We start from the raw sequence: 26366 nt of genomic DNA, 5'->3' as shown, positions 1-26366 counted from the left end.
CCGTTGTATACGGCATACTTTAGTTAATTAGTTTCGTGTAAACAGCTTTTCTAATAACTGCGGTTTAGTTACGAAACCTCGGTAAGCAGTAACCGTAGTAAACTTCTCTCGTGAAAACAGGGCATCAGTTGTTTTAGGATCTTTTTAACTACAGTTTACCAGCGCTACCACTGTTAAATAAGCTATCACATAGCCTTGTAACCATCGTGCTTTCACGTAGGATATTTATGTAACGTTTACTGGAGGAGCAGTTGTTGTTTTTAAACTCAAAGCACTAAAATCCAAATATTCATCTTCAGCTTGTCTTATTATAGTTCCTCTTTTTGTGCTCAGTTTTCGTTTGTTTGGTTTTGTTTTTCAATGTCAAATGGATCGCTGCTCCTAATCACTGACACAAAACGAGTACATTCTAACATTTTGCGATTGAAGACACAAGCTTGTTTCCAATGTTGCTATAATTAGGTATTCCTGAGATGTGGAGAAGATCGCGCACGCGCACCCATGACCAGCAACTGAAAAGACTCAGAAAAGACCGTACTTGACAAGGATTTAGACAGCACGCATGAATTCAAGTAGTTTTTTTTTTCCGAGATGTTCGAATCATGCAAAATTCGGTTTACGGGGACACTTCAACAAATTTAAGAAAAGAACGAATATTTGATTCTTGTCATAGATCAACTGGAAAACGACTAAGCCTAAAAAAAACATGTCCCTTCAAGAGTCAACCTCTGTTATTGAATTGTAAAACGTGTCCAGTCAACCCAAATAACTTAAGAAGAAAACAATACAGGTCTTTGTTTTCCCGCTTAACTCCCATGAGATATCGTATCGATCGATTCCTATAAAACACGCATTGTGTAGTAGCAGGGACTTTTGCATGTCATTACCAACAAGATTCCACTAACACAATAGTACGCCTTCAAACGATAACTTCAAAACGAATTGTTTGACGGCGCTGCCTGTGAAAAGTGTGAGGTTTCAAGTGGAGATACAAGAATGTGACAAAGTTGTTAGAGGAGTGTTAATTTTGGAAAGTGCATTTTCGCGCGTGTTTGTATTTCATGGCGGGTTAAAACCTACCATAAACACCGAACGCATATACACTTTTTTCAAACTGTAAAACGAACGGCCAGATTTGAACATGGCTGACACGCATCGAGAGCTGGTCAATAACAACGTTTTATTTGTGGATGAAGGAAGCCATGGACAGAAAACCTTGCAAAAGTGGCACGATAATGATGACGATAAGGTGAGAGAGATAAACATACTTACCTTCCAGCCTTGTTTTACGGCACACAAATTATATTTCCAGTTACTACCCAACACAAAAGATTTGCTTATCACAGACTTCACACGAAGAGTTAAGGCATTTCATTCTTGAGCAAGACTCTACAAAAAAAACTTGCAGTCGAGTTTTTCAACCTGTTTTCGATATTTCGCAAAGCCTAGTTGCTAATGTAGCCTTTGTCGAGTCAGAACGCAATCCTTGCTTGTTTTCAGTGATTTGTGATGAATTAAAATCAACAGTCGTTTTAAAACACGCTTTCATCATATGTTTACAAACAGGTCTAGGAGGGTGCAAAATTGGATTTTTCATTCCAGCCTTATGCCTTTAATTTTTGTCCCGTCCCGTCGTCCCGCGCCTCTCAGAATTCTCGTGCCAAGTGTTCTATGGCAGAATGCTTCAATATTTTCCCACGTATCATGTTGGCTACCAATATAGCATATTTTGCTTTCCGACATAGCTATTTCATCTCGAATCCCACTCCGTCAAATTTCTAGTTTTGCATCCCACCAAAACTATTTTGGACGCTCGTCTAATGCCCTTAAATCAGGAGTTATAAATAAAGAAATAACAAAATAATAATAAATACCCTTACCACTCGAGATCTCAAAGTTAGGATATCATTTTTTTTTTACTTTTAATAAAAATCGAAGTAAAAATCTACTAGCTTTCTATCACGAATCCCGTTCTTTTAATGGCTACACTACTCGCTATGTATTCCGTTGTAGGTACTGAGTAGCATAGCAGTGTGCGGTTGTTAAGAAAATGGCGGCCGCTTCTTCGCGTTTTCGAACTGTATGTGAAGAGGATTTAGATAATGTTTTGTTTTATAGTAAAACAATTAGATTACTCGCTCTCGATTTCTTTGCGTGATAGTTGACTACAGTTAAAATCTACGTGTAAGAACCTTCGAGTCTGGCATAATACGTTCTTTTATTCTGGGGTAGCTATTGGCTAAGTTAGGCTAAGTAGGTTCTTATTAGGTTCGTAATTTCTATGAAGGAGTCATAGTTGCTTACCAGAAAAATCAATAAACTTGGGTTTGGTCTCCAAATATACAGTACTTATTCACAACTGTATTGTGATAAGCCTAACACAACGGATTACAGGATGGTACTCTTGCCTCTACGACAAGCGTTCATTATTTAATTGTTAACCCACGTATAAGAACCTGCGTAATAATTGCTGGGCTAAACAAGTTCTTATATTTTGGGGTTTTAAAATGACAAATTTCTGACAGCAGGTTCTTAAACCACTAGGTTCTTACACGCGAGTTTTTACTGCATCATGCGAAAGAATTCTCGAGCTCATAATTGCATTGTTAAATATAAGGGTATATAAGCCTGTTAGTAACTGTCAAAAGCTAAGGAGTACGGAATTCGTACGATTAGGGTCCACTCCCATCCGTTAAAAAAACTGTTGCATGATAACCTGCACAATGAAGAAATGGTAATCTTGACTGTTCTTTCTACTATAATTCGCAGGTTAACAATCTGGAAATGCGAATCAAAGAGCTCACCGAACAAAACATGAGACTGAAGGACAAAGTTGTAGAGGCGCGAGAGAATGGCAAAAGATACCAAGAAGACCTGCTTAGGAGCCAACAGAGATGTACGGAGATCGAAAGCTGGAACAGCGGTAACCAGGAGATGAAAAACAGTATCATAAAAAAGCTACAAGAAGAAAAAGAAGAGTTAGATAAAGAATTGCAAGCTTTGAAGAGGGACCTGGTAAGTCTTAACTTGTCCAATGGAAATGGTAACGATGATATTGTGGAATTGAGCACTGAACTATCCCGAGCAAGGCAAGACCTTCAAGACTGTCAGGAGCGTTGTAAAATGTTTCAGGAAGAGAATCAGGCGCTGAAACATGATTTACATGAGGCTGCAAAAAAGATAGCGGCAATGCGGGCGGAAGAAGGATTTCAGGAAATGCAGAAAAGTGGGCTGGAAAATTGCTCTCTATTGCAGAAACTAGACGCCATCCGAAATCAACTTCAAATGTATCGAGAAAACTGTTCTGGATTAGAAAACGAAGTTAAGATTTATAAAGGAAAGTTTGATGCTTGTAACGGGGAACTAAAGGCCAATAAAACTCAGCTTGCTGAGTTAAAAGAAAGCTCGGATATTACCCGACAAGACAAGGCAAGACTTGACCAACTGTTATCTGAGACACAAATGAGGTTAACAAGCTCAGAGGGTGATTTAAACGACTTGAAAGTCAAAAGCTTTTATTCCAAGGAGCGAATACGAGACCTCGAAATGATGATTCGTGATCTTAAAAAGGAGAGAGACAACGAGTCCAATGACCTATCTAATTCGGAGTCTCTCAAAACGGAATTGGAATCACCAGCGGATACAATAGATCTTTTACAACAGAATCAGGACTTAGAGGCCGGTATGTCCATGGTGAGTCGCAAGCTTTCTGAAAAAGAAGCCGAATTATGTCGCAGTCTATCACAAAATGAAGAGCTCAACTTGCAGCTAAAAGAATCACTAGACAAAATTGCAGAGTTAGAGTCGCACTCTGTGAATGTCCAGAACCCTAAGGATGAACGAATGGATGCTAATACACTTCTACAACAAGCCAAGAGGCAGTCGACAGAAATTCGCTTTACACTTCAAAGGAAAGAGAAAGAAAACAAAGATCTGGAGATGAAGCTAAAAGAAACTCGCGAGGAAATGCATAAAATGGAAGTCCAAACGAACATCGCTGAAGCACAAAGATCTCAGCTTAGAGAAGAACTTGAGAAAGAGAGAGAACAATTCTTAAATTTACAGAAAGTCTACACAACTTTTCAGAAAAACCTTTCAGAAGACAGGGCAAGCCAAGACGCTTACAAACAGGACCTCGCAATTAAAGATACGACTATTGCTGAGCTGAAGGCCATGGCTGCAAACATGGAGTTGAAATATCACGAACTCAGTGAAAAATACACCGCAATTCAAGAGCTGCACGAGCAATACAAAAAGGAAAACCAAGAAATCGAAGATGACCTCTTACAGACTCAAAGGGACATGGCAGATATGCAAGTGGATTTTAAGATGGCCGAGAATGAAAAAGAAGACCTAATCCAAAAACTTCAAGCAGCTAATAAAACCATTGCTGATCTACAGTCGAAGGTCAAGATGGCTGAGCAAGGCATCAGGGAGAAAGAACATGAAATGTCTTTGAATATACAACGACTGACAAGGATGGAGGAAGACTTGGAAGAAGCGTCCAAAACTAAGTCCCATCTGGAACTGGAACTTTACGAGAGCAATACGAATGCGAGAAGAAAAGATGACGAGGAAAGCACTATACAGAGGCAAATGGAGGAGCTTCAAAGAGAGTGCGAGGGTCTTAGACAACAAGTGGCAGAGAAGGAGCTAGTCGTTGAGCGGCTGAAGGACGAGATAAGTTCTCTGGAAACTGACTTGGGTACACTGAGAACCGAGTTGTCCTATAAGGATTCGCTAAATGAAACAAGCAAAGAAGAGCTAAAAAGACTTGCCTTGAAGTTGAAAAGTAGCGAGGAAGAGATCACCCGTCTAACAGACCTATGCGAAAACACAATGCAAGAGAAAGGTAGCCTTGAGATCGACTTGTCAGTGGCCAAAAAGAAAATTGAGACAATGGAATCTAATCTGAAGGAAAACAGGGAGAAGGAAAACAATCTGGTGAAGACTCTGCAGGAAGAACGTAACAAGTTCGTCTACAAGGAAACAGACATTGCTTCATATCGCTCTAAAATTGCAGCATTGGAGTTGCAGAGTGGAACCCATGCCAAAGAAAAAGAAGAACTTCGTTCCAAGGTTGACGATCTTGAGGAGAAATCAAACTTATTGAAACACCAAATGGGCGAAGTTATGACTTCAAGGGATCAAGCAATCAGAAGGCGAATGGAAATGGAAGAAAAGATGATTGAAATGCAACAGGATCTGGACGAATCCGGCAAGACAAGAACTCAATGCGAGCAAGAGCTTCAGGATTTATGGAGCAAGATCACCAAATACGAGGTACAGATTGAATCTTTGAAAAGACAGAATGAAGAACTAAAAGAAAAATCTGTTGAGGCAAACATTGAGATCGTTAACCAGAGGGATGAGTTGATGAAGCTGGAAATCGTCGCCACTGAGAGCGGAAAAATGCTAGAATCTGCTCAGTCCAACTTGGAGCAAAAGACGAAAGACTATGAAGACGTCCAGGGTACAATCAAAGGCTTGCGGGCCGAATTGAATAAAGTGAAAAACGATTTGATCACAAGGAAAATGTCCCAGGAATTCGCTTTGGATGAAAACAATAGGCTCGCCAGGAAGATCGAAGAGCAAAAGGCGAAATTGAGTCTCTTTGAGAAGGAAATTTGTGATGTAAATGAAGAGAACACACGCCTCAACGCCCATCTAGGAGGCCAAACAGCGAAATTGAATAACCTTCATCTTCAACTGGGATCAGCAACTCGAGAAAAAGAGCGTTTGAAAGAGGATTTACAGGCTGCAGAGAAGAAAATTCAGAAAATCCAAGAGGACCTACTGCGAGCTCATAACCAAGTTCGAGAAAAAGAAAGAATCGCGGAGAGCTACAGGGTTGAGATGACTGAAAAGGACAGTCATGTGGAGCAGCTCAAAACCTTGAAGGATTCCATGGAAGATAAAATCCTCGCGCTGAAAAAGGAATTACAAACCACAGCATTCTATCACGAGTCCAGCGAGTCAAAGCTGAAAGGTGCTCAAGACGAAGTAACTTCCTTGAAATGTAAGCTGAGCCAGTATGAGACCACTGTTGATGCTCTCGTAAAAGAACGAGACGACAAAGACAAAGAACAGGAAAATCGTCCTCATCAGCAGCACTTTGAGATGTTATTAGAACAAGGCAGAGAACGGCAAGCCATTCTTGAGAAAGAGATCGAGAACAATAAGGCCAAAATCTCAAAACTGGATCATGACCTCAAAATGTCTCGGCAAGATTGCCTCGACTCTCAGTTCGAAAATTCAAAGTCTCAAAGAATCCTTGAAGATCTAAAGGTAGCACATGAACTGTGCGACAAGGAAAGAAGGGCCCTACGTGAAGAGGTACTTGAAGTGAACAGAAAGATATCAGACTTAGAACTCAAATACGAGAACGAGCAGAGAGACAACTTTGTTCTGCAAAGTCAGTTAGAAGACGCAACAAACAGAGGGTATACAAATCGGAACGAGATACTGAAGCTCAGCAAGCAATGCGTGGAACAAAAGGTTCTTTTGGATGCAACCGTGAAGGAAAATGAACTGAAAAATTGCCAGATAGAAGAGTTAAAATCTGCAAAGGCACATTTGGAAGAAAAATCCGTGGAGTTGAGGAGCAATCTGACCAGCGCAATCGGTGAGTGCGAGAAGCTTCGAGGAGGACATCAACAGCTTCAAGAAGAAATCATCACACAGCAGAGGAGTCTTTCAAATCTCAAGGACCGACTGCAGAAAGCTACGAAGACCGAACAGATGGCGCAAGAGGAGCTTCAGTTGAAGATGTCGGAGATTGAGTCAATCAATGAAGAATTGGTGAAGGTGCACAACGAGAAAGATGAACTAAGAAAGAAAGAGAAAAGATTGGAAAACACCATTTCCAAGCAACGTGAGGATCGTGCTATTGCTGAGAACCAAATTGCAGAACTTCAAGGAGAAATGTTACAAAGCAAGAAAGATTTGGGGATCAAGGAAAATGAGTTAGAAGGCTTGAGAACTGACAATGATACATTAAGGGAAGAATTGGATCAAACAAAAGATTTATTGAAAAGGTTGAAAATCGAGCTCGAGTCCATTCAAGACAACCAGGTGATTGTTCAGTCTGCTCCACTGCAGAGTAGCTTATACGACGAAGATGAATTCGAGGATGGAGAATCGGAGTTAACGCGATTGAAAGAAAGCCTCAAAGAAACGGAAGAAAATCTTCAGAAAAGCATCGCAAGCGAACATAGTTTACAAGATCGGCTTGCGAAGGTAAAGATTAAGAGCTCCCAATTGGAAAACAACTTGCTCGCCTTGAAAGACAAGGAAAATGTTTTGAAAGCGCGAAACGATGAGTCCCAGAACAAGGTCGACAAAATGAAAGCTGACTTGTTGAAATCTAAAGAGAAATTAAACAGAGCGATGGATCAGTTGGAGATGACGGAGGGGAAAGTAGCTCAGCTTCAAGCACAAAACGACCAACTGGAAGCTGCCAAAACTCTTCTGGCTGAAGAAATGAAGGAAGAACGAGGAAAGCTCAGGAAAGCCGAGGACGAGCTTCTTGAGGTTCAATGCAAGCTCCAGGAACTACAAACTAAATGGGACCACAGTGCAAGGACAGCTGAAGGCAATGAGACTGTTGTAGATACAGTTAAGTCCGAAAAGAAATACTTGGAGAAAGACATTGAGGCACTAAGAGACGAGCTGTCTTCGGCCCACGCCTTGATGAACTCGACTTTAAAGAACAACAGAGAGCTCGACCATGAGAATTTCCAGTTGAAGAAAATCATAGCAGAATATGAAACTAGAGAGAAGGACTTTAGTGAAGAAAATGACGAGCTCCGCAAAAGCGGAGCACAACACCAGAAGATGATAAAAGAACTGCAACTGCAGATCCAACAGAAACAAAGGGAAATTGCTGCCTTGAGAGAAGGGCTGGAAAATGAGCGTCACAAGTTGACGGAAGCTAGAGAAGACTACGACAGCCTTATGAAGGATATTTCACAATTCAAAGGCGGAGTAAAAGATTACAAAAAAGCATTGACGGAAAAAGACGCACAAGTTCTCCTCTTGGAAAATACGAAAACGAATTTGGAAGGGGATCTGAGAAGAGCAGTTTTAAAAAACAAACAAGCACAAGAAGCATTTGATCAAGAAGCGCAAAAGCTTAACGGTATTATCCAAGAAAAGGATAATCGGATCTCGGAGCTAGATCACAGCGTTTCAAAGTTGAAGGAGCGAAACAAAAAGTTGCAGACGGACCTAACTGAGCTTAAAGCGAGCGCCAGTGAGCACAGAACGCAACTCCAAAACGCTCAGAAAGAGATCAAGAAACTGAACAATGAACTTATGTCGCAAGGTCCCGTTATCGCAGCACTCCAGGCCAAAAACGCCGTGTCTGATGAAGGTAAACAAAGTCTTAAAGATGAGCTCAATAAAATGAAGAGGCAGTGCTCAGAACAGGAAATCCAGATAGAGGCTTTAAAACATGAGAACGACAGACTGCAGCGCAAACTGAATGAAGTTCATACTCCTAAAAGTTCACCCGTGAAAAAACCACAGACACCCACGAACAAAATGGAGCCAGACTTCGTCAGCCATAAGAAATTAATTGAGCTGGAGAACGCTTATTCTAACATTGCACTTGAAAAAGAAGACGCTGAAAACAAGAATACTAGCTTGAAAGAGAAGATTCTCGAGCTGGAACAAGAAAACAACACCTACCTTACAGTGAAAGATTCTTTGGAAAAAGAAATCGCATGGAAGGATAGTCGAATAACCGAGCTCGAAGAGTCGTTGCGCAAAACTGAACTCGACCGAAATGAATTGCAGACGGTTTCCAAAACCATGAACGAAATTGAATCAGAGTTAAACTCCACCCAAAACACCGTGTTCGGATTGGAAGAATGCAATGCCACTTACAAAGAAATGATTAACCATTTAGAGAGTCAACTAGCAGAGATTCAACAAAAGAATTCACAGCTTGAAAACTCCTTGGAAAATAGTCAAGGCAAGTTGGACTCTCAGAAAAAGGAATTATTGGAGGCGTTGAGGAGCGTTTCTGAGTTAGAGAGCACGAAGCAATCAAACGCCAGTAACAAAGACGAGCTGCTAAGGGACTTGCAATCTAGCAAGAACAAGATTTCGTCGCTGGAGGAGGAATTATACAATTCTGCCAGAGAACAAGCAAAGGCAAATCTCTCGGTCAAAGAAGCAAAAGAGCAAAATGGCAAACTGAGAAAGGAGTTGCAACAGCTGCAAAGTCGGCTGAGAGAAGACAAGCACGACCGTGATATAGACGCAAAAGAACTCCGAGAGAAAAATGAAACAATAAAGAAATTACAAAGAGAAAACGGCGAGCTTGAAAACGAACTTTCAGCGGCAACTAACGAAATGAGTGCAAAGGCAACTGAATTTCTGACTTTGATGAACAAGCATGAGGAAGTGCAAGAGGACCTCGACGCGTTGAGACGAAAGATTCCTGAGCTCGAATCGAGTTCGATGAAAGAAAAAGCAGAAAACGAGAAACTGAGGTTGGAGATTTCCGCCACTCGCCAGCTGTACAAAGATTTGAAGATTGGCTATGACAATCTCCTGGAGGAGATAAACAATTCTGAAGACCAACTTCAAGACAAGGAATTGCTCAAATCAGCCGAGCTGCAAAAGGCAATGCTGGAGAAGGATCAACTGAACAAGGAGGTTCAGCTAGCGAACAAGAGGTTGGCAATGCTAAAAGACAATAAGGAGAAAGTTCAACGAGAGAAAAAAGAACTGGAGCAGAAACTGAAGATGATGCAGCAAAGGCTCTTGATTTTGGAAGCGGACGAGAAGGCGGTCGATACCATAAAAACTCTCCAAAGAGAACTCGATGAGGGCAAACAAAAGATCCAAGATTTAAATACAATGTATGAAGCTGTAAGGTTGGAGCGTGACAATCTTCGCAGAGAAAGCACAAAGCCAATATCGCCGAGAACGTTTGCGAAATACGAAGCAAAACCGAGAGGAACCAGTGCTTATCTCGATACCTTGGCGCAGAAAAGCAAGCTACAAGAACAGGGTGCAGCTAAAACGGACATGCTTGAGGCCCAGGCGAGAGCAATGCTTCTCGAGGAGAAACTCAAAACGGCTCGTGAGCGACTTGACGGATTGAAGAACTTTCCACCACCTAGCGAAGATAGCAGATCTGAGAGCGCAGAAAGTGTGTCGGAGGAGTCAACAAATGGAGACGAGACTCAAGAATCGTGACAGCTCGGACTTACAGCGCAAGACTCTTCACTACTAAACAAAAAAGAAAGCAAATGGCTGCGGGTTGAGCGGTAAATTTAAGTTCGAAAGTTTTCAATTGGCGAGATTATTGGTCATAACGAGTAACGCCAAAGACCTTATATAATTAGCAAAATTATAAATTGCAGTCCCGGAATGTTCAAGGATGAATAACGTTAACCGCTGAATAAATCAATATCCAGTAGATTACTAAACACGACTGAATAGTGAACGTCATCCAGTACAGAGGCCAGCTCAAACAGCGAAAACTGGAGAGACATCATTGGTGGTTTACCATCTAGGGGGAACAATGGTCATCAGAAAGAGCGAGCGGTGTCCACTTTAGGCCAGGCTGTAATGTTCTACCTTAAAACGTATCCAATAGGGCGGTTTTCAGTTGAGTGTCGTAAAACCAAAACCAAACCAATTACATACCAGTTAGCCAATCTCAAGCCGTAGTAAAACCAAAACCAAAGTAATCGTCTGATTATCTTCGACACTCAATTGAAAACCGTTCTAGTCTGCAGTAAAAAGATAGAGCGGGTAAGTGTTGAGTGCCGTAAAACCAAAACTAAACCAATTACTTACCAAGTAGACTACTCAACCAAACTTGAACCGTAGTAAAACCAAAACCAAAACCAAAGTAACTGCCTGATTACTTTCGACACTCAATTGAAAACCGCTCTAAAGTAAACAGATAATACAATGAACCAATCAAGACTCGAAGTAATTACAAGTAGCTGACGTAAACCCCGGGGAAACGCGTGCGAGTGAGTCACGACTGGTTTTGCTTTTACTTCTGATTGGATGAAAGAGTGGCGGAAGTTTTAAGCCAATCGTGTGGCATAGTAAAAGCAAAACGAATCAGTTTTCGACGGCTCAGAAAACTGGTCTATGCATGAAAGTGATACAAATCGACAAGAATTTTAATAAGGTACTTCTCCAAGATAGTATTGCACTTGAATGTGTTCGAGTTTATATTTGCTGTTTTATCTCGTCTATTTTGCTCTTTACTTGCTTTTGTGTTTTACACTTGCTGCATACTGAACTAGGCTTGACTTAGTTTCGATTAATATGGTAATGAAAAGACAAACGATGATATGTATGTAAACCAGGTTTTTTGGTTAGTATCGTTTTTACAAATTATTTGCAAAAGCTAGATTTGGAGAGTTTTCGCAAACTATACAAAGTAAAAGAAATGAATTTTTCAAGGTTGCAAGCTCCGTTAACACGTAAACCATAACCTTGTGAAAGGACAGTTGCATATACATGAAGATTTTGGCACAGCTTACTTTTTTGTACAATACGTCAATAGTTCCTTGATAATTAAACGCGTTTTCCTGTTTTTGAATGAAAGGTTCAACAAAATCTTGTTTTAACGGAGAAAAGCCCTGAAGTTCCCTTCGCAGCTGTTGTTTTGGAGGTTTATCTAGACTGCAGCTGACGACCCAAATAACAATTATGAAGAAGTCTCTTTTTACTAAAATATGATGGAACAAAGTAGCTAAACACTAATTGCCTCCTTTTTCGGTGCAATGGTACTCTCTATGAACGAAAGCATCATTTTAACATCGATAAAGACGCCATATTGTCCAGGGTTTGAGCACCAATCTTCGGAAGACGCTACTCCTGCCAGTACAAATGTTCCATTTCCCCCCGGACAAACAAGTGGCGCACCATTCTCGACATTACAAACTTCATCCTTTCCCGGGGGGGTACTAGCACAGTGTTCATACTTGGTAACCATTCCACCGTATGACGTATTACACAGCTCCGATGAGGCCAGTTCAACTTGGGCCTCGTTTAACACATCTGTGGGATTTCCTTCCTTTTTCGTAGACCTCCAACCGCTCACATAACACGATGACCCCAAGGGAAACGTTGTATTTTCTTCTGGAAGACACACTGGAGTCACACGTTGGTGAAGAACTGCAACACGTTTCATTTTCATCAGTGTAATGTGTCCCAGCGGACTTGTTAAAATGTTATCAATCTTGATAGTTTCTTCGTATCCCTCAAGAACTGTTCTATTGTGCTCACCGAGTCGTGCATTCCAGTTTTCAGGATTATGGCTTGAGTTCACACAGGCTGCTGACGTCACAATCCAACGCTGGTCAATTAAAGAACCGCTACACGCATGCGTGTTATTGAAGAGCAATTCAACTTGCCACGGCCAGGAGTTGGGCCGAGCCTCGCTTCCGCTGACCGCGAGAGAACTTTGCGCGGTAAGAAAGCGAGTGCCACATTTTGGATAACCTAAACGGAATAAAAGAAAACATTCTTATCTAAAATCAAAACTAAGAATCCTAGCAAATCAACGAATAAAACAACCTTAGCAAACCTCTTTGATCTTACACAATTGCACCTTTTATAATAACAGTGCCGGCATGCTTAATGTTGGCTTTTCAGATTCCCATAAAGGAAGATAATGTTTTAATTTCGAAACGCAAAGCATCGGTGAGAAATATGCGCTTTGAGCAAGGTTGATCAGATTTTCAGTTTTATGCAACAGCCACTTAGCCAGTCATTTAAGCCACGTTTTCACTAGCGACGCAAGTACAAACGCAAGCGCAAGCACAAGCGCAAGCGCAAACACAAGCGCAAGCGCAAGCGCAAGCACAAGCGCAAGCACAAACGCAGGCACAAACGCAAGTAATAGGAATGACCCAAGTGAAAACAGAATTCGACCTAAACACAAGCACAAGCAAAATCATCCGAACCTTCCAAACTGTTTGGGCGTGGGGTAATCTGGATCCAATATTTTCCCAGGCCAAACATAACCACGTCTGGTAAATATCCTTGCGCTCGTGTTATCCCTGGGCGGTATTTCGTTTTCACTTGTTGCAGCGCAAACGCAAGCATAAGCGCAAGCACATGAGAAAAAAAAAGATTGATTTTTGTCCTTGTGCTTGCGCTTCTGGGTATGCATGCGTCAAGACCGTTTTCACAGTGAAATAAGAATTATTGTCTTTGCGCTTGTGCTTGCGTCGCTAGTGAAAACCAGGTTTTACGAACGTCTTCAACTATGTTCTTAAGAGTCTTAAGATGTTTGCCATTACAGTGAACATACACTCTTAAAATAATTAACTACTGAGTGGAATTATACGCCACAACAGAATTTTATACAAAGTACTTGAGAGTAAGATTGGACGAACTGTTCATAATTCAGGTGTTTTAAGATCGGTTCAGCTAAATGAAGGTATTATGTTCTAATTAATACAAAACGTACCGTAAAGAGTGTTCTCAATGAATGGCAACATGAACCGTACATCTAAATACACGCCATATTTATTAGCTCGAGCGCATCCTTCTCCCCAGCTAACCACGCCCGTCAAAACGAAACTTCCATTCTCAATCTGGCAAGCCAGCGGTCCTCCGCTATCACCACTGCACGCGTCTTTGTCGCCAGCTTGAAACCCGGCGCAAAAATATCGCTCGTTTAGCAGGCCATTGTAGGAAATATTGCTGTTACAGACTTCTTTCGGTACCAGGTCCACCTCCACTTCGCGAAGAACGTCAGAGTACTCAGTCGCATTTTCGTCTTGCTTTCCCCATCCGGTGGCAAAACAGGTTTTACCGGTTGCAAAACGAGTTTCCATTTCAGGCAGACAGATAGAGTGCACCAGTTTGTGGAACACCGCTGGCCGCTTGAGTTTGATGATCGCAATGTCGTAATCGCCAGTGTCTTCGGCGCTGCCCAGTATAAATCCGGGATGAATTGTTATCGTATCAATATTGATCATTTCTTCGTAACCTTCGAATTTTGTCTCGTTGTGTTCTCCAACCCTGACTTGCCACTGCTCCGGTTGGGTATATAAATAGAAACAATGCGCTGACGTCACAATCCAGGACGGATCAATCAGGGAGCCTCCGCAGTAGTGAGCAGTACCATTGACCAGAAGATCGACTTGCCACGGCCAGGAGTTGGGGCGAGCCTCGCGTCCTCCCACGATGCGGGAGGAAATAGAGGGAACTGGGCGAACTCCACAAGAAGGATAACCTGGAGACAAGGTCAAAGAGTAGATTAGGAACAGAATTGAGGAATATTTTTCTTATCGAGTCATGTTGCTATCTGTAGCTACTGATAAAGTGTTCTAGAAATGGTGAAGCGCAGTCCAGCTTAATCTCCTACGCACACGCCCTTTGGGCTAGTCACGCAATTTTCCACCCCTCGAGGGGGAGAAAGATTGCGTGACGAGCCTAGGCTACATCCCACTGGCATTTACAAAAAAGACAGAATATAGTCAACACAAAGAGATATCATTTTATAAGAACATATTAGACCAGTTCTACACGTTCGCTGTTACTACTGTCAAAAGAACAAATAAGACGTCAACCTGGAAAACGTTTTAACGTCCCTTAAAGAAGCAATGATCGCCACTAGTCACACTTTCGAAACCTTTGCTCTAAAACACCTCGTGTTCCCATCTTGTAGTATCATTTACCTATATGCTAAGTTAACTTTTGAGTGGAGAGTCAAGGGTTATTTTTGAAATCCATTACGGGCCAGGTATTATCGCTTATTTTAACCTGAGAATTTCAGTGTCTTTCTTTTTTTTCATGATAATTCAGTTGTATCTTAATTACAAATATAACCAGTAAGCCACACATGTACGCTTTGCGGACCTAACATTTATATCGACAATATTTATCACAGCTCATTGGAAACAGGGCTGTCTAAAAAGCGTGTCCGGTGTAAGGAAACTGGTGTAGCCTGATGTAGCTCGTATATTATCTCGAGTAAACCAGCAATTTTATCGTTATCGTTCAACGTTAACATTGCCGAACGCACCCAAAAAATACCGATCCTTATGTAAGTAAAGTAACTTTTATTTAATAGAACAATTAACAAGGTTTGATATGACACGGATTCTGGTCCGGATGAATGTTTGAACATAGATCCGAAATCCGTATCATAACAATCCTTGTTAGGCGACATACCGTAAAGAGTGTTCTCAATGAATGGCAACATGTACCGTACATCTAAATACACGCCATATTTATTAGCTCGAGCGCATCCTTCTCCCCAGCTAACCACGCCCGTCAAAACGAAACTTCCATTCTCAATCTGGCAAGCCAGCGGTCCTCCGCTATCACCACTGCACGCGTCTTTGTCGCCAGCTTGAAACCCGGCGCAAAAATATCGCTCGTTTAGCAGGCCGTTGTAGGAAATATTGCTGTTACAGACTTCTTTAGATACCAGGTCCACCTCCACTTCGCGAAGAACGTCAGAGTACTCAGTCGCATTTTCGTCTTGCTTTCCCCATCCGGTGGCAAAACAGGTTTTACCGGTTGCAAAACGAGTTTCCATTTCAGGCAGACAGATAGAGTGCACCAGTTTGTGGAACACCGCTGGCCGCTTGAGTTTGATGATCGCAATGTCGTAATCACCAGTGTCTTCTGCGCTGCCCAGTATAAATCCGGGATGAATTGTTATCGTATCAATATTGATCATTTCTTCGTAACCTTCGAATTTTGTCTCGTTGTGTTCTCCAACCCTGACTTGCCACTGCTCCGGTTGGGTATGTAAATAGAAACAATGCGCTGACGTCACAATCCAGGACGGATCAATCAGAGAGCCTCCGCAGTAGTGAGCAGTACCATTGACCAGAAGATCGACTTGCCACGGCCAGGAGTTGGGGCGAGCCTCGCGTCCTCCCACGATGCGGGAGGAAATCGAGGGAACTGGGCGAACTCCACACTCTGGGTAACCTGGCACGGGTAATGCAGATATACATATTAGTCGAAGCTACACTTTCAAATAAACAATAAATTGATCAAATTTGATTTCAGTTGTGAACAAATAAAGAAAACATTTAACAGTACAGTGTTAAATCCTGGTTAAACCGCGAGTGATAGTTCATGATAGTCGATGATAGTTGTAGCACGCGCTTCAGTTTGATCACCAGCTATCATGTACCATCATCGACAGTCATCAACTTTCATTCATTTTAAGCCTTTTCAAATTCTCCATGATTATTGATGATGGGATTTCCCATTTGACCACGCTCATGGTAGTTCATGATAGTTGGTGATATTTAGGGGAGAATCCGCCATCATTGACTATCACGAAAGATGAAACAAGTCAAAACAATGTACAGACTTTTCAGCAAGCACTCCACGGCCTCACCGGTATTTGCGAAAATTTTACTTCAGATCGAGACTGACCTTTTACATATATGTCTTTAGTCCTTTATTTCAGCGGTCTCGGTTAACTCGAAACTGGACCATTTGTAACCTCAAACACATTATTTTCTTATTATTTTCTTTATATGGTCACAACTGAAATCAAAGTTCCCTAATACTTGTTTACATTTTTCAACGTCAGTATTTTAAGCAAGCTGGGCAAGATTTAGTTTGCTAGAAAGATTTCCCGGAAAACCCTAAATTGAAAACATAGTTTTTAGAGGGAAATGGTTCTGAAGCCCGGCAAAAATCAAAGGAGCAAACAAAGATGCCAAAATGTATGTTGGAAGGTCCACGACGGTGCACAATCTTTTGTTCTGCGCTCATACACTATTTATGAATTACGTAACCAAAACGTTTCTATTGGTTAGTTCCTCAGTACGGAGTAAACAAGTGTTCTGTGCACGGTCAAGGCCAAAAAAGAGAACAAAAACATAAAACAAAGAAATTTGTCGGGTTTCATAACCATTCCCCTCCATTAACTATGTCGAAAACAAGAAAATATGTGATTTTATAGCAATGATTTTAATTAAACATCATAGCCTCATTAATTGCATACCATATATGGTGCTTTCAATGAAGGGGAGGAATCGGCGTACATCACTGTACACCCCAAACTTGAGGGGTCTCGCACATCCCACTCCCCAAGTCACCACACCAGCGAGGACCCATCTTCCTGCGTCATCTTGACACACCAAGGGCCCTCCGCTGTCTCCTTGGCAGGCGTCCTTCCCTCCTTCCTCATATCCTGCGCACATGAAACGTTCTTTAATATACCCGTTATATGACCTCTCTTTGTTACATTCTTCCCACGAAACTATGGGTACTTCGTTTTCATGCAGGACATCGGAAAAGTTGCCATTCTCACTGGTATGCCCCCAACCAGTCACGACGCAGACTCGGCCGACATCCTCGGCGATAGTGGAGTCTTCGTCGGGCAGACACACCGGGCTAACACGGCTGTAAAAAGTGGCGGGTCTTTTGAGATGATAAAGTGCAAAGTCATAATCCCCCGCACTGATGAACGTTGGGCGATCATGAGTAAATCCAGGATGCATATAAAATTTATCGGCCTCAACAACCTCCTCGTAACCCTCGAGTGTTTTACTGTGGTGTTCCCCGAGGCGTATTTCTCTGGGGTAGGGGGAGTAAAACTTATCCACGCAGTGCGCTGCTGTTATGATCCACTGCGGATGAATGAGTGATCCTCCGCACCAATGACTTGTACCATTCACCAAAATTTCCACTTGCCACGGCCAGGAATTTGGACGGGCTTCGCTGCCACCGACAATTCGCCTTTGGCGAGAATGGCGATTCTCCTCTTGACGTCGAATTCCGCATTTTGGGAAATCTGAAAAAATTAAAGAAGAATCAGTTCTTTTTTTTTTCTGTGTAATAAGAATGGAATTAACAAGGATTTTTGAGAATGTTGGTGAAATTTATGTGCCACCTTTTGTAACAGAAGAGTAAATTGTTTTTACAAATAAGTGACTGCATCACTGTATTTCAAACAAAATCGACAAAGGTCTTAACACCACATTTCATAACTAACGCCTGATGTTTTGTAGCACGAGCCCGTTCATTTTGTTTGTTATAATTTGGTCTTTTAGGCTCTTAACGTGAACGAGCAACGTTGCCTTCCCGCTAAATCGGTCGCTCTTCAAGAGCTTCAAATTACCTTCCGTCTTAGAATGAAAACCAGAAATCAGAAGCACGTGGTCTCTAAACGTTGGAACGTGATTTTGTCGTCATAAGAATACCCCATCTAAACTGAGTGCTCGATGGATTCTCGGAGTCGGGATACCGATCGAAAGGGCCACGAATTCACCGACCGTATTTCGACGACCCTCGACTACAGCCCACAAAAAAAATAAGTTTGAATAAACAGCTCACCTCGCATGCAGCCGTAAATCTCCACTCTAAGAGCAATGTTACCATGCCACTCTATTGGCTTGACTCGCAGAAACCGCGCCATTTTTGGCTCTTCCAGTTGAGATGTTGTAACCTCGTGCTTATTTTTGCTGCCGTCAAAAACCTAAGGAAGAAACTTGTCCCTTTTAAATATTGTTATTAGTAAACGTGTGATGTAACACGAGGCAACATAAGATACAAAAACAGAAAAAAAAATCAGGAAAAAAACGTTTGGCTTAACTGTTAATTAAGACTTGCCATGCTTTGCTTTAGTTCAGCGTCTGGTTGGCTCTCTCGTTGGGTAAAAACTGCGTCTTGTGCAATGCCGTCTAGCCAATCAGATGCAAACAGGTCTGCTGAGTTGTTTCTTTTCAGCCAATCAGAAGCAAAGCCAAAATAGTTTCCTGCGCTCGACACCGGTAGCACGTGTTACTCGAGTTCTGATTAGTTCATTGCGTTTGTCGCGACTTGTAATGGGCAGTTGCGATTTAATCTTTGCTTCTTAAAGTAATAAGAAAAGATGCCGCTATAAATGCTTAATTTAGATTTATACAAGAGAGGATGCAAGGTAATTGAGTTATTCTAAAGGTAATCCATCTCAAGTTATTTTTAGACATGTTACCCAGTTCTTTCGCAGTTGATCTTACGATTCGCGATGCGTAAATATTTTCGTCAAGGATAAAAATTCGCGGTAAGCCTCTTGGGCTGCCCACGTGACCAACATCCCGGGCAAAGGATTGGCTATTTCTATACCCTCCTGGACGGACCTAAAATAATTTGAAAGGGATTGCTTTTGGCTTTTGGGAATAAGGCCTATGGAGCGTTTTCACACACGAAGCAGGCAGCCATACAAATTTATTGTAAACCAAAGAAAGTGTTTACATAAGAAAATAGTTCATCTCCCACAGAATTGATTCAGTTGGCATACCAACACGGCCGCCGTTTCATTATTTTGTAGCCTGCCCAACAACTTTTCTTTTTCGGCGAGTGTTTTTTCGTCTTCGAGCACGGGTGAAAGAGAGCGCGGCGGGCGAAAAAAAATTTTTAAAACTGATTTGATCTTTCCCCCGCTACGCCTCTTTGCATTTTAGCGCTCGTGCCCGACGCGCTGGAGAGGCTATAAATTATATTGGCTGCCGTGACGTCATGTGAAAACACACCTCTCGCGAACTCTCTTACACATGCTAGATACCTCAGAATGATCCTCCCAGCGCTTAGCGTCCATGCTAAATGACAACGAGTACTTCGACACCCAGAACTCGTTTTCAGGATGCCCCTGAATGGCCACCGCTGACACGTTAGTTTCGTCGTCGAAATGAATCTGCAAAAATTGATCGGTGCTTTGAATCAGCGGCCTCCACGCTCCGTTACCATGGAGACGTGCTCGCCCAGGATCGTGTTCAAGGTCGCGAATCGACGAAGCGGTAATGGCCGCGTCTTGGATCCAGTTAGCTTGCATGCCGAGTTCACTGTTGCATAACGATTCTGCAAAGGGAAAAATGTCGATCGTGTTTGTTACGTTTTTATTTAATTAGTCTCCTGATGTCCAAGAGACTCTGGGAAATTTTGACAATTTGTTCACGAAACCAGAAATTTATATCCAAATACTTGTCTTAAGAACCCTCGCGTAATCTATGCAACGAATCAGACAGTTAATTATGCAAATAATGGAATAAATGAGTGGCAAGACAGTACAAAAAATACCGCAATCTCCTTGTTCAGGGTTTTGGTTTTTACTCGTATCTACAGCTGCTGTTTCTATCAGTTCTATGCTCAGTGTTGAATCAAGGTAGATCATGTCAAGTGGTTATTAATCGAGCAAGGCAGTGCCAAAATAAACACTCCACGAGCATTTCCGTTGGCAGTTGCGTGTAAATACAAACCTGACAATTCCCTTATGACGTTTTATTCACCCTAAAGTAAACTAACTGATTCATTAAACAGGTAGTTGTTTTTATAAGTTGAGAATTGTCACAATTTGAGCGGGAGCAAACGGCCAAGCCGGGGGATCTTGTAGAGCAACGATTTTTAGTTCCAAACCGACCAATGAAATTGACGGGCGACATTGTAGAAACACTGAAGGTGTTGAAAACGGAAAACGCTGTTGGATACAAGTTTTAATTAAAATGACAACCTTGACAGAATTGATGGATTATTCAAAATGACACTGGAATAAATCACGAGAGGCTAGCGCTTCAACTAACGAGCAAGGAGAGAAACGAGAACTCGGAGAGAGAACAGCTACTGAAAGAGTTCTTTTACTTCTCTACGTTTGCTGACTTGTAAAATGTAACTCATGACTTACTCTCACCTGAGGATTCGATTGGAAATAAAATTCTGGCTTTTCCAAACGTTCCTGCATCTAATCACAGATAATTGATAAAATAATAAGCAGTGTCAGAGATACCGTAACAGCTTAAAAATCTATTCTTAGCAACAATAAGATTTCCTTCGTCGGTTCAAACAGCCGGAATCTACAGCAGTTAACACAACTCACTGTGCGGTAATTAATTAACAATGCAATTAACAATGCAAGCGAGGCGCAACTGTTCCTATGAAACACATAAATCTTTAGGATAGAGTAGTTTTCAAGCCTCTAGACCCGGCGTTCACGACCCAGTTTGAACGGCTGCAAAACTATGCTTCGTTCTGGGAATCTCTAGGTCGATCCGTCAGTGTGTATACAACCTCGCACCATGGAGACCAAGTTCACTATGGCCGTTTTTTGTTTACGGGAAACACACACCTATACTAGCACCTCAGAAAGTGTACACTAGCGTGGACATTCTGCCTCAAAGAAGAGAGTTACAGACCAATTGTACTTACCGCTTATGAAGAGGCAGAGCAGAACTTCAAACCACATCTTGACGGAGAAACTGATTCACGGTGAAATCCTGTTGATCTTGTGATCGGTTGGAGTGGCAGAATGTACTGTAAACAAAAAGCCACTTCTCTGCTTGTACGTTGCTAAAGGTAAACAGAAATCGAACCGAAAAATATGCGTGCACTAATGAAGTGGAAAATAATCAAAGATTGTTTGAAATACAATACCTTTGGTGAGACACTTCACTTTGAAGACAATTAAAAAAGTTAATATCTCACGTTCTTGAAATGTTGCTAGGGAAAGTTTCTGAATAAAAAAGAGACTAAGCAAAACTGAACGTTCAGAAGCGATTCAGAACATAAACCGGTGAGGTTGCACTAAATCTGGAATCATAGCTTTCACAGACACCCACTGATTGTTTCTGTAAAATGAACAAAGACAACATTAGAATTTTCTGTCATTTGCATTACACTACGGGAGGCAATTTCGGGCAGTTTTGTAGTTACTGTTTTTGCCCGAAATTGCCTTGAACTCACGTTGGATTAGACTGTAATCCAAGAGAGACAAATTAACCGTGAAAAAGGCTTTCAAAATTAAAGGAAGAACAGTCAATGGGACTTCTTCAAACAGTTTGTGAACAGGCTTCCTGATGCAGTATTAGAAGGACGAGAGAAAAAAAAAAAAAAGAGACGAGGGCTGAGCGATTTAGTGCTCGCCGATTTTAGAGGGCTTGTGGATGGGGTTTAACTGATTGCAGAAAATTGTTTAAAATCTTAACCAAGATGAGAAACGGCCTGAAATTTTAATTGACTGAACTGCAAAGTGTTCCCATGTAGACCTTCATTTCATGTGGTTTTATGTTCTTATTTAGTTAGCCTATCTGTCTGGGCCGGGCGCTATTGCCCTAAGCAGCTATTTTAATTTGTAATCAGTTTTTCAAAAGGCTCACTTTACGGCGATTTAACGTAATCTGGAGTTTGACATATTACATGCCACATTAGATGAACAAAATCCTGCGCTGTGATTGGCTACCCGAGCGGGCAGAACGCTCGGGACTGCCCGCTGTGTCACGCAAGAAAAATTTCCCCGAAGGCCATATAAATCCTCTATTGACCAAATACAATGATGCAAGAGACCGCAAACGAAAATTCTGCCGGTGTATTGGGGATCTGTAAAAGATCTGATCAGCAAAAAATAGAAACATAAAAATGAAGCAAGGCTGTAATAATCCTTGCTTCTTTGTTATGTTTATTGACCAAGCTCGTTCGTTTCTTCAGTCAATAACTCATATGTATTTATCAATGGCCAACGCCAGCAGAAATTCTGGGAATAGGTCATTTTTCTGGGTTGCCTTTTGGCTCTGTGTCAAAACGAGTATTCGTGCGAAAGAATTGATATGAAAATGTGTTTCCCTTACAGGTTCATTTTCATGCAAATCAAACTCATTTTCATATCAATGGTTTGCACGAGGACATCATTGGTTTGCATGAGGACTCGTTTTGAAACAGAGGCACAAGGAAAGCAAGTCATTGTGGGTAAAAGGATTTTATTGCAAATGAATTGTCCCCTTACTAGTCAAGTCTCCGTGGCGCAATCGGTTAGCGCGTTCGGCTGTTAACCGAAAGGTTGGTGGTTCAAGCCCACCCGGGGACGAGATTTTTCTTTTCTTTTTCGCTGCAATTTCTCATTCTTGTTTGCGGAGGTTGCCGAAGAGAAGGAAACATCTGGAGCGTTTTAAAATAGATGTGTTTATCAAACAAGCTAGTTCGTGATAGTTTGAATTTTCATTACGATATATGACTGTAAAACACTTTGTTGCATCGTGTATATTGAGAAAAGGACAGAATTTTTTTTTTTTATAAACATGGTTGTAAGGATTACAAAATTTTGGAGGGATGGAAAGACAAGCCGATCTCCTCGAAAGAAGTCTCGGAGGATCGGAGAAGCCACGACACGGGTGTAGAAAAGTTTTGGTCAGCGGAACACTACTCTAGCACGCAGTTTGCGGGCAATTTCAAAATGGCGACTCATGGTCCCGAAAGTTTTCGACAATTTGTTTCAAACCCATGGTTTTCTTAAAGCACAAAAACGTTAGTCGTTATCATGGATTCTGATGGCATTCGACGGCCTCCAAAGCCAGCGCCTCAGCTTTCGACTACCTTGTTCATGAGTCCGCAGCTAGATCTCACTCCTGAGAAGAAAGCAAAGAAACCCAAACAGAATGGCCAAAAGAACATTTCAGAGGCGCCCACTGAAAATAAGACGGAAGAAAGCAAGGAAATCTATGCATGGTACGTTTATTTCGATGAAATATTGTACTTCCAACGAGAACAGTCAGAACTGGGCAAGAGATTTTGTTGTTTTTGTAGCTTACCAAGTTCATATGGTTACTAAGATCGATAGATTTCAACCCGAAGCTCAAAACGTATACTCTCCTTACAAATTCACATACATTCCCTTTAATGTCTGAGAGAATTTAGTGGTACATCATCTAATGTGCGGCAGGCGATGGTTCTCTTTATTCAATTGTGTTCTTTTTATTGTATTGATATTGTAAATAGGAGAAAATAGTTTGTGAGACAGTTGTTAGAGTTGGAAATTAATTAACAGTCACCATTGAAAGACACTGTCCAAATGGTTAGTACATTTATTTACTGCTGTTAATAAGGAGGTCTGTGTTCACGGCAGAGTCCTTGTGTGAATTGTTCCTGTAATATGCAAGGTACTTCACTCACAAAGCCTCTCTCTATTTAGCAACCAGCTGTTCAAAGTGTGGTTGTAGCCTAAGGAGGGGGTGGGGAGGCAGGAGTTCTACCATGTGAAAAGGTTGGGGATGTTCGTCAGAAAATTTGAATTATACTCCCAACAGAGACCAAGGGGTGTGGCTCAAGCTCTATTTGACCCCTAAAAGATGCCATGAAGTAATTTAACTTCCATTTATAATTTGTTGCCTTATGATTTTTCAGCCTGACACAACCATCAATGAACTCCACCAAACGAGTTAGTAGAAAACTTCTGGCTCTTCAACGGGAGCAGTTTGATGCAGTTGCTGCAATAGCTGAAGAACTTGAACAATCTGAAACTACACGAACAAACCTGGGAGAAAGAGTTGCTCAGGCAGTCAATGTAAAGAAGGGAAATCACATTTATTCGGACTTGGTTTCCCTTGATGTTGATGCGGAAGAAGTGCTTGCTGAGTGTGCTCATCCAAAGGCACGGAGCAGTACAAACAAGACAAACAAGCTTCTTTCACAGGAGCCAGACATCATGGCTTTCTTTTCAGAAGATTTTGAGACGCAAATGGCACATTTTGACCATGACTTGTTCTATAGAGAGGAGCCATTGCCACAACCATCAGCAGCTCCAATATCTCATTTATTTGATTTGTATGAACATATTCAGTGCTGGCAAGAACAATAACTTGGGTATTACACAGTAATGAATTAAGACAAGTCACACAACAAAGAGGGAAAAGTCAAATAGCAGCATAAATATAACAGATTAGACAGGGACCTCTGAACCAACAAATCATATCAAATCATATCTTTTGACCTGTTTCAGTTCCTCATTGACACCTTGCCTTGAAAACATATCTTGAACCCTGATAAAGAATGACACTTAGATAATCAAAATCTCTTAAGAGTGAAATCCAAAAAAAAAATTGATAATAGTTTTAAGTAAAGAAAGTCAAAATAAGTGTAATTAAAAGCAAATTGAATGACACTTTGCCTGCTTGCCAGGTGTTCAAGTTGCTGCTGTTCAAGTTAGTTAAGCACTTTGAGGTTGCATTTGCCCAGTTTCTATACGGCTTTCTCCCAGGCCTTCACGCTCAATTGATTTTGGTGACATGACCGAGACAAACGGCCACTTTTCACAAATTACCTCAGACCATGTGACCTGAAAATGATTGACCACAGCAAAACATCGAGGCCTAGAAGTAGACAAAGATTGCATAATGAATCATGCAATGGTGGTTTTGGACACACAAGGATGTTAGATTTGATTTTTTCAGGCCCTAGTTGTTGGAAGGCTGGATAAATTGCTATCCAGCAGAGAAGTGTTGACAAAACAAACCATGCTATCCCCTGGATAGTGACTTCAGACTCTGATGGATAGTGCTATCCACCTTTCAAACAAGCTAGGCCAGGGCACTAAAAGTTAGAATCTGGGGAAGGTAGCTTATTAGAAACAAGGCATTCATTTTATCATTTTGTTTTTCCATTTAACATCAAAATGTGTTATTACTCATGGAATTACATCAATAATAAAAAAAAAGTCATTTCTGACTCAAAGCTCGACTAAAATGTTGCCTACTGAACTGCACTATTACGAAAAAACTGTAAGACTAGGCGCACTTCTGTATTAAGGGCGAAGCTAACACCTTGTTGATGGTATAAAGGAGGATTACATTTATCAGAAATATATTTACTTTTTACATAGTTCACTTTACTAGTGCAAATACGTTGAAAGCCCATGTGTGAATTGTTTCATAAAATCTGAACATGACCCCAGTGAAAAGAGCAACTTAGTAAAGGTATGCATACAGTTAAATGTGCAAATTCACGTAAAGGTTGTTTTTTAATGTCTCTTGAATTGTCAGGACTAGCTAGGGGTTTAACAGGTCTTCAAGAGTTTTGAATTTTAGTATGCAGTTCATACATACTCCAGGTTTGAAGAGCTTTCCACTCCTGCAGAAAATTCTCATTTTTAGGGATTCAGAAATGCCATTTTCTGTATATTCCAAGGAACAGTTTCATTAATCAAAACATGGAAAAACATTGGAGTATTTACATGTTGTAGCCTGTGTTGTTTAGATGTTAACCATTGGGGTAAATGATAGCAGGTTTAATAGGAGAGACTAGGGACTGTCAAACCAGGTAACTTAATTTTTATTGCCAATAAGTATATTTTTACTTATTCTGGATTTATGGAGCTATGCACATGTATACAAGCATATAATTATGGTCACTGTGCCCCTGTCAAGAGCACATCTTTGATAATTCTAGCAATACTATGAAACGCCTTTAGTCATAGTTCTGTGTTTTTATTGAACGACACAACCCTTCAAACACAAGTAACCAAGGAAAAGAGGGGAAGCTGCAACCACAACTGTCAGTAAGCGCACGTTATTGAGGCCTGTTACTTGACACCTGTTACGATTCAGTATGCTTGATGGGTCTTTGTCGTTACCGGTGACGTTCCCTGTAGTTGATAC

At 41.3% G+C, this 26366-nt stretch overlaps 3 protein-coding genes and 1 non-coding gene across 4 annotated transcripts; 3 read left to right on the top strand and 1 right to left on the bottom strand.

The window, feature by feature from the left end:
- The first annotated feature begins 2688 nt into the window (after window positions 1-2688).
- Window positions 2689-10842, top strand: LOC145492747 (uncharacterized). Its single transcript, XM_081472136.1, has one exon. The coding sequence runs from the start codon at window positions 2785-2787 to the stop codon at window positions 10210-10212; it is 7428 nt and encodes a 2475-aa protein (XP_081328262.1). The 5' UTR covers window positions 2689-2784; the 3' UTR covers window positions 10213-10842.
- A 147-nt stretch (window positions 10843-10989) lies between these two features.
- LOC145492757 (transmembrane protease serine 9-like) lies at window positions 10990-21411 on the bottom strand. The gene is made up of 8 exons (XM_081472144.1): window positions 21154-21411; window positions 20639-20689; window positions 19520-19812; window positions 18310-18451; window positions 16976-17767; window positions 15172-15942; window positions 13460-14230; window positions 10990-12486 (listed from the first exon to the last, which is right to left on the bottom strand). The coding sequence occupies exons 1-8, from the start codon at window positions 21188-21190 to the stop codon at window positions 11735-11737; spliced, it is 3609 nt and encodes a 1202-aa protein (XP_081328270.1). The 5' UTR covers window positions 21191-21411; the 3' UTR covers window positions 10990-11734.
- Window positions 21412-22730: 1319 nt separating this feature from the next.
- On the top strand, window positions 22731-22804 carry Trnan-guu (transfer RNA asparagine (anticodon GUU)). The gene has a single exon. It is a non-coding gene; the product is annotated as a tRNA-Asn (tRNA).
- A 215-nt stretch (window positions 22805-23019) lies between these two features.
- Window positions 23020-26335, top strand: LOC145493366 (uncharacterized). Its single transcript, XM_081472828.1, has 2 exons — window positions 23020-23442; window positions 24118-26335. Exons 1-2 carry the CDS (start codon window positions 23255-23257, stop codon window positions 24569-24571), a joined length of 642 nt encoding a protein of 213 aa, XP_081328954.1. The 5' UTR covers window positions 23020-23254; the 3' UTR covers window positions 24572-26335.
- The last annotated feature ends 31 nt before the right edge of the window (window positions 26336-26366 follow it).

The sequence above is a fragment of the Orbicella franksi genome, chromosome 7 (assembly GCF_964199315.1).
Source record: "Orbicella franksi chromosome 7, jaOrbFran1.1, whole genome shotgun sequence".
Lineage (NCBI taxonomy): Eukaryota > Metazoa > Cnidaria > Anthozoa > Scleractinia > Merulinidae > Orbicella > Orbicella franksi.
The sequence above is the reverse complement of the archived record's forward strand: the minus strand, read 5'-3'. Positions and strand labels throughout refer to the sequence as shown.

What these genes read in the sequence shown, in the direction of transcription:
- LOC145492747 (XM_081472136.1), top strand. Translation starts at nt 2,785, where the DNA reads ATGCGAATCAAAGAGCTCACCGAACAAAACATGAGACTGAAGGACAAA.
- LOC145492757 (XM_081472144.1), bottom strand. Translation starts at nt 21,190, where the DNA reads ATGTGGTTTGAAGTTCTGCTCTGCCTCTTCATAAGCG. An exon ending in GCTGGGAGGATCATTCTGAG is followed by an intron (nt 18,452 to 19,519) that starts GTATCTAGCATG and finishes TTTCTTCCTTAG; the next exon opens with GTTTTTGACGGCAGCAAAAA. An exon ending in GATTTACGGCTGCATGCGAG is followed by an intron (nt 17,768 to 18,309) that starts GTGAGCTGTTTA and finishes TAATTTTTTCAG; the next exon opens with ATTTCCCAAAATGCGGAATT.
- LOC145493366 (XM_081472828.1), top strand. Translation starts at nt 23,255, where the DNA reads ATGGATTCTGATGGCATTCGACGGCCTCCAAAGCCAGCGCCTCAGCTT. An exon ending in AGCAAGGAAATCTATGCATG is followed by an intron (nt 23,443 to 24,117) that starts GTACGTTTATTT and finishes ATGATTTTTCAG; the next exon opens with CCTGACACAACCATCAATGA.